Raw genomic sequence first — 7,988 nt, forward strand, 5'->3', positions numbered from 1 at the left:
TGTGCCTCTTGGTCAGTTGAGGACGTTTTACTGGTCTTCCGGCGTTATAACCAGCCGCTCTGAGGAGACGCCTTACGGTCATCGTCGAGAGTCTCTGATGGATAATCCACTGCAGTCTTAAATCTGTTGAAGTGGCAAATGGATTTTGTCTGACTATCCTGAAAAGACGTCTATCTTCTCTGTTAGAGGTCTTTCTTGGCCTAATTTGGGTTCATGAAACTATGGAAGTCTAATTCAGTCATACTTCATTATATTTCGTATTTCTGATTCCAACACGCGAAATCAAGAGACTATGAATATGGTGGTGCTTAACTACCGTGCATGTGTATATAACGGTTTCATGAATACATATTTGAACACAATTCAATCGGTTCTATCTTTGGCATGGTAAATATTATAACACAGTGACACGACTGTTCCAAATTGTTCAAGACGGCGTAAGTAAAAATCGACACTCTATCCTTTACAATTGAAGGAAACAAGTAGTTTTTCCCCCTAACTTTTATATATTGTAGTCTTGTAGAGGATTTCGCTCTTCTCGATGTGTGAATACATCATACAAGCCAGGATTACCCTCATCCAATAGCCATCAATAGTTTAAATTATGTCGGTTGGATTTTAGAGAGAAATTGTATGTGTTCAATTCAAGATGGTGTAATATGTAATTCAAAGACGAAAACATACCAGAATTTCAGGTTTCTTAAGTTTCTTTCAACTGGTGATGTGGAAATCCTCTAAAATTCAAAGTACCAAGTATATGTATTGTCGATAATTTGAACACCAATATACCGTTAATCCTGTTACATATACTCAGCAAATATGTTCACATTAAAGTTTTGTTATTAAACCGATTAACTTAAACATTAACCAAACTTTGAAACCTGCAAATAATATTACAAGTACAATATTCCATACATTGCATTGTCCTATTGACATACTTAAACTGATAAAAAGTGCTCAACCTTCACCTGGTGTTATATTTGATAAGATCTGAGGTCTGGAAAGTTTAACTACAGCGATTTTATTTGCCAACAGATGGCAAAATGTCTGTTTTGCCAGTTTTTGCTGTTTTTTGTATTTATTGTTTGCAACAAGTGACCCTCCAGACACCAGAGATTTCCATTAAAGTTGATGTAGAGAAGGTGATCCAGGACATTGATGAGGATGTATTCATGGGGGTCACGCTGGACTGCTACTTGATGCAGGACAATTGGGAAGGATTTGACTTCAGGTAAAGATAACTGTTACTGCAGACACGGTAACGTAGTCCACGATGCTAACGAGCACACTGAATGCGTGACAACGAATGAGCGACTTTGAAATATTGAGAACGAATTGAAGTTTATTCCTCCTTCAGACCTCCAGAATTTGGTTGTAAGCTTTTCACAGCGATTTCAGTGCGATAATGGTCGGTGGAGGTCACATTCGATATCGAGTTGTGATTATTTTAAAAGAGTCTCTAGTTTAGGAATTGTCATCAAGGTCTTCCTGTTCTCATGATGGAGATATGGTCGATTCAGGACAGAACCAGTAGCCCTAGCCCTTTTACTTGATGGTCTTATACACTAAAGTGTGATGGCTGTCGACGAATTCTGCTCTGTAGTTGTTCCGAAATTACATTTCCAATCAAAATGTTATTCATCTCATATTGATTGTCCGGCTTAAAAGCCTACTCGTGAATTCTTTCTCTAGAAATGGACGTATGTTGAATCTTGCAAAGGGGATCGGTCCATCGTTTCTCCGCATCGGGGGTACGGCATGCGACTCGCTCACCTTTGACCCTAACCGACTCGGAAAGAAAGATGTTTCCAAATTGGTTCGCCCGCCCTTTACAACAAATTTCACCATGACAGGTAAACTATTCTGCCTTACGTATTGTCCAGGAAGTACTTGGAGTTATTGATTAATTGATTCTTTTTTGTTGTTGATTACATGCCACTGGGTATGTAGCTAAACATGCACATTCATTTAACGCTAGGTAGCTAAACTATTCTACGTAAGCATCAGTCAGTATTTTATTACCTCTCCATAAAGCGGAAGACTGGGACAATTTCAACATGTTTGTGAAGAAGGTTGGATGGAAGATGATCTTTGGCATCAACGCCAAGAAACGAGATGGAGCTCAGTGGGATCCATTAAATGCCCTTGTATTGTTGAAGTACACTGCGGACAAAGGGTATCCCATCTATGGATTTGAACTTGGAAACGGTAAGCGTTTGTTTTGTTCATATACTCACTTAATTGTTCTAAATGTCAGAAGTCTGTGGCATTACTAGCAATAGGTTCATCATATATTTTGATGAAGGTATGAATATCGTCTTCATACATGTCCCTAGTCCAGAATGCATACTATATTTACTCAATGTCACCTTACCTACGAAAATAGTTCTGGAAAGATTAAATACATATCGTTTCTGACCGAAACTGCAAACTATGTTTTACCATAAACCAACAAAGGTCGGCACTTTGATCGGGTGCCTGGATCCCATTGGTGTAGAAGGCTTCCATATGGTGGTGTAAAAAGTCCTCCAGTTGCAGACTGCTTACCAGATAGTTATTTCTTCAAGTTACGGAAGAGGTGGAAATCTGATGGTACCACAGTTAAGCATTGCAAAGATGCATTGTCCTGTTGGAATAACTCAATCCGTTCGGGAGATACTCCACTAGTAGGATTCCTTTGGCATCCCAGAATATGATGTCATCATCTTGCCAGCTGATGAAACAGATTTTGGCTTCTTTGGAGCTGGAGACTTCAGAAGATTTTATTGTTTTATGTGTAGTTTAGTCTCTGGATGATAGTGGTGAACCCATGACTCACTCATGAGTAGAAAACGCTCAATACAACCAGCTGGATCTGCTTCAAAATGAAGAGAAAAGATAAACCTGGATTGTTTCTTATTAGGAGTCAGAAGCCTCGGAACCCAGCGTGCTGAAACCTTTGTCATGTCTAGTTCATCCCTCAGAATGTTCTCAACTCTTACGAGATGCCTACTGTTTCGGCTATGCGACGTGTGGTGAGTCGTTGATCATCCAAAATCATATCGATACACATTATCAACATTTCCCTTAGTGGTGTAAGTTGAAGGTCTTCCTGATCTTGGATCATCTTCTATGCTTTCTCTTACACCTGCTGAAATCCGCTGGCTACATATTAACAGTGGCAAAGGAAGGAGCATCATTCTTAAAGATAACACCGTTTCGGAATGGATGGCTGTTGGAGTTGCGGTAGTGAAGGCGCGGTAGCCAAGATTGTCATGAGTGTGAGTGAGTGAGTATGGTTTTACCCCGCTTTTAGCAATATTCCAGCAATATCACGGCTTCACGGGCTTCACGGGCTTCACACATTGTACCCATGTCGGGAATCGAACCTAGGTCTTCGGCGTGACGAGCGAACGCTTTAACCACTAGGCTACCCGACCGCCCCAGATTGTCATGAAGTCATGCAAAGTGTTAAGATTATATTACATCCTTCGCAGTTAGTTAGACTGGGAACCTTGCAGCCACCACACGTTGGCTATGGTTCGTGAAGTAGAAATTCGTTTATATATATAAACAAGTGATTTCATCAGGTGTATATGTAGTAAATAAAAACAATCCAGATATTCGTGCTTGTCAAAACTCCTTTATCCACACAAGATCTGTCCCCGTTCAACGGCTCTTCGGGTGTAATGAAGACTTTAACTTACATTGTAGTCATTGTCGACGCACAACAGTAGTATCTGTTGCATGATAATGCCTATGACGTAACAGTGACTAGTCCTACGTTATATTTTTGACGTCATAAAGCCTATGACCTCATAGTTGTTGTTTTTATAATTTTTTTCAATTTATGACGTTATAGTTAGTGATAATAGTAGGAGGCATAAATACTACATGGGGAGTTTTGAAAATTAAAATTTTGAATTAAGTTTAGGTTTCAAAAGCCAAATTGAACATCTGTTCCATTTCCATTCGTAAACGTTTGTCATTGTTAAACAATTTCTAAAACAGAAAGACAGTAAATTGGCCACTCCCGCACTAACCATTGTGTTTGCTTACATTTATACATTTTACATTTGGATCTCGAATTTGTTGTCTGTGAACAATGATGCGGTATTTTAGTTGCATACCAGTTTCTCCAATATAATGCTCACCACATCCCGCACATGTTAAAACATATATGACATCTTTACTGCGACAGTTCATGTTGTTTTTAACAGTAAATAGTTTATCTTAGCAAAATTGAAATTGTCAGTCTTCAATTATTATTGGGCAAGTTTCACATGTAGGTGTGTTACATTTTGTTACACTGACGATATTTGTATTTTGTGGGTATTTGGGGGGTCACACACCCTTATACACATATAAACATAAACATATACAGACAGACAGACAGACAGACGGACGGACGGACCCACCCACCAACACCCACTCTTTGTGCTATTTTGAAAATATAGAATTAAACGATTTGTCAAATTTTTCCATTATTTCAAGATATAGGACGTTGATAGATGTGTTGATTGTGTTAAACATGTCCACACAGAACCTGATATTTTCCCAAAGAGTGTGTCTCCGGAGCAGCTGGGCGACGACTTTGCTGTTTTACAGAGAGAGTTACAGTCTCTACCATTTGAAAAGTCATTGATCATCGGCCCAGATACTACAGGTGTCGGACAGTACGTGGACGAGTAAGTGTGTGCCACTGCACCTGCATGTTGTTCTTGCAACGAAAAGATATGTTCAATGTACTGGTAAAATGACGCAATCGCACAGTGCTTTCTGATCACCACTGCTTTACAAATGCTTATCCTGGTTGACAAGATTGTTAGTCATTTGTTAATACTTAGGATGCTGGTCTAGAGAGAAATGCTGCTGAAGTGAAAATTATTGTGAAGTATCATCCCATATGGAATATGTGTTGTAGGTTAGTTTTGTTTCGCCCTGTTGCAGTTTCTTAAAAGGAGATGGTGGAGGTGTTATCAACGCTGCTACAGTCCACCAGTAAGTTGTCAAATGTCAAAATCAAATTATTAACATTATTATATTTACTATTTTGATGTATCATTCTAAAACCTTGACTATTGTTCCTTCAACAAGGTCTATTATTTACATGCTGTTTCGTTCACCGCTTTTTCTTCTTAACAGTTACTACTTTGATGGTAGACATTCAGTGCTCAGTATGTTCATGGACACAAGCATAATGGACAGCCTCAAGTCTAAGATCGAATCTTTTCTCGCTATGGGAAATGCCCGCATCCCCGGGAAACCAGTGTGGCTGGGCGAGACGTCATCAGCCTACAACACAGGAACTCCCGGGATATCCAACTCATATGTTGCAGGATTCTTGTGCGTACAGACTACATCTGATCATAATCACATGCCATAGTTATCACTTACACGCTGATACACAAGACTCATAAGTCGATGCCAAGAGTACTGCTATTAGGTCAGTCCGGATGTATTGTAGCTACAGAGACTCCTGCCAATATACCAGAATGTCAGGTGCTCAATGTTATATTTAAGGTGGATGGACAAACTGGGTCTCAGTGCCAAAATGGGTGTGAAAGCTGTTCTCCGCCAGGATTTCTATGGAGGAAACTATAGTTTGGTACAACAAAACACCTTCTACCCCAACCCAGTAAGTAGGGAATTACTTGCACCACACAATCTAGATTACCTTTCTCTTCAAGGCTAATACCAACACATTGTAACATTGTACATCAGGGATGACAGTGGTCACTGACGATGTTGTCTCTATCAGGATTACTGGCTGACTGTACTGTACAAAAGACTGGTTGGAAGTCACGTCTTCAACCTCACATCCACGGCCGATAAGTCTGTCAGAGTGTATGCCCACTGCGCCAAGCAAACCAGGTGAGCGCAGTAGCATTTCAATTCAACGAATACTAGCTGGAAGACAAATGGGACAATCAATGTAGGGAGCACACGATGCACGCACGACTTCCTGTAGGCATTAATTAAGCTCAAACCACTTAAGAAATGTCTGGTGTGATTCATTGTTGCGCACACGACAAAAGAGTAGTTAAATGACAAACAGAACGCCTGACACTACCACAATGAAGCTGACACTAGCAATCGCTACCGATGCATTTGCTTTGTACGAAGAAGTCTGAAAACGTTTATTTCAACAACGCTGAAAAGTATCAGCACCTAGCCGACACCACCATTCGGACTGCCACATTATTCCGTGAAAAACGATTATTGTCAACCTAGTATCCATCCCTCTCACAGATGCATCCGCCAGACGTCTCCTTGTGATGCATGTGATACGTCTGATTTTTAACATTGAGATCCTCTGTCGTTCATGGCGCAGCGCCTGGGACAGTTCATTCAGGTTTTGAAAAGGAGGGTTCCCAGTTGTCCCTTGACGGTCAAAACAACCAGGAATGGCAGAGGATCACAACGTTGAAAATCAGTTTGTTTTGCTTTTAATTTTAAAGGTGTATTGTACCTTTACTGGTCAACGAATCTGCCTTTTGATGTTATATTTATGTTGTATGTAATGCGGAAGTGAATTTATCGACATGCTATTGTCCGATTGGAGTTCTTTTCAGTTTGTCCATAACAACATTTTTATAAAAAAGGAGAAATTGCCTGAATGTTTAAATATAATAGACTGTCCAAGTAATATATAAGATATGTTTAATATATAATATATGACAGAACAAAGACTACAAAATCATATCTTACCTTAACTTCAGCGTGTACAAATATGGTGCAGGCAGTGTTGTAGTTTACGCCATGAATCTCCACACCTCTGACGTCACGCTGACCGTACCCCAGTTTGCTGGACAGACTAGAGATGTGTACTGGCTCACCTCACCCAACAACAATCTTACAGCCACGTATGTCTTGTGTCATGAATAACTTCATTGTAGGTTGAGTACGGTATACTTGAATGTAATATACGGTATACTACCTGAATGTAAGGTAACCCACAGATGTAGTGTGAAAGCTGGCCACAGTCAAATTCCCTTTTTAGCTGCAAAAAAAGGAACTTGGAATCTTTTAATAAGGCGCACTTCCATTAATGTATTTAGTGTACCAACCCTGAAAAACTGACTAAAAAACATGAAGATCCGGGGTAGAATAGTTCTTCAGCAACCCATGCTTGCCTTTAAAGGCGACTGTGCTTGTCGTAAGAGGCGACTAACAGTATCGGGTGGTCAGGCTTGCTGACTTGGTTGATGCATGTCGTATCCCAATTACGTGGCTCGATGCGCATGATGTCAATCACTGGATTGTCTGGTCCATACTCGATTATCTACAGATATTAAACAACAAACAAACAAACAAACTGAATAAAGGCTAACTCAGTTTGTTTCTGTTATTAAAAGTACCGTGAACCTTAATGGAGCACCCATCAACCTGGTCAACGACGATCTACCTCCCCTGACACCCAGCAAGCTGAGTACAGACGTTACCATGCCACCGACATCATTTGGGTTCCTGGTATTCCCAGAGGCTGGAGTTTCAGCATGCACCAGCAAATAAGTCCTATGGTCTTGACACTTTACCCCTCTGGCCATGTGACTTCATGCTCATATTCAGATTTTGAATCAGTGCAATTATTCATATAAACTAATTCAGCTACACCATCTGTATAATTGAATAAGGAAATAATATGCCTTCATGTTCGTTGTGTTAACTGCACTGACATAAAGCCAGTGAAATGAAAATAGTTTTCAGAAAACAACTGTTGTTGTTATCTTTAAAAATATTATATAAAGAAGCCCATAGACTCTCTTCATTTTCACCAACTGCAATAACCTAGTCTTGCCAACTACCATAGACTGGCATAATAAACATTATTGCACTGATAGGTTTTTTTTAATTTCGCACTTATCCTGCTGTGTGTGAAAAAGTACAGATTGTGACTGTGGACGTAGCAGATAAATACAGCTTTTCTTTAACATGTGTCTGTCACCTACAATTATAGACTGCGGCACGTAGTTTGTACGTGGTCCTGTGCAAAGCGCACATGTCAC

The 7,988-nt window shown here is 39.9% G+C and overlaps 1 protein-coding gene across 1 annotated transcript; it reads left to right on the forward strand.

Annotated features, from left to right (window-relative positions):
• Positions 1–1,010: 1,010 nt before the first annotated feature.
• On the forward strand, positions 1,011–7,657 carry LOC139470938 (hyaluronoglucuronidase-like). The gene is made up of 10 exons (XM_071253261.1): positions 1,011–1,231; positions 1,693–1,853; positions 2,035–2,208; positions 4,523–4,667; positions 4,930–4,980; positions 5,125–5,325; positions 5,503–5,617; positions 5,741–5,853; positions 6,702–6,845; positions 7,338–7,657. Exons 1-10 carry the CDS (start codon positions 1,044–1,046, stop codon positions 7,492–7,494), a joined length of 1,449 nt encoding a protein of 482 aa, XP_071109362.1. The 5' UTR covers positions 1,011–1,043; the 3' UTR covers positions 7,495–7,657.
• The last annotated feature ends 331 nt before the right edge of the window (positions 7,658–7,988 follow it).

The sequence above is a fragment of the Haliotis cracherodii genome, unplaced genomic scaffold, assembly GCF_022045235.1.
Source record: "Haliotis cracherodii isolate W230 unplaced genomic scaffold, xgHalCrac1.p SCAF_21, whole genome shotgun sequence".
In the NCBI taxonomy this organism is placed as follows: domain Eukaryota; kingdom Metazoa; phylum Mollusca; class Gastropoda; order Lepetellida; family Haliotidae; genus Haliotis; species Haliotis cracherodii.

Bases quoted from the DNA above. Each gene is read 5' to 3' on its own strand.
- LOC139470938 (XM_071253261.1), top strand. From the start codon at position 1,044: ATGTCTGTTTTGCCAGTTTTTGCTGTTTTTTGTATTTATTGTTTGCAA. The intron at 4,981-5,124 runs GTAAGTTGTCAA...TCTTCTTAACAG, and splicing joins AACGCTGCTACAGTCCACCA to TTACTACTTTGATGGTAGAC. The intron at 5,854-6,701 runs GTGAGCGCAGTA...CCTTAACTTCAG, and splicing joins CACTGCGCCAAGCAAACCAG to CGTGTACAAATATGGTGCAG.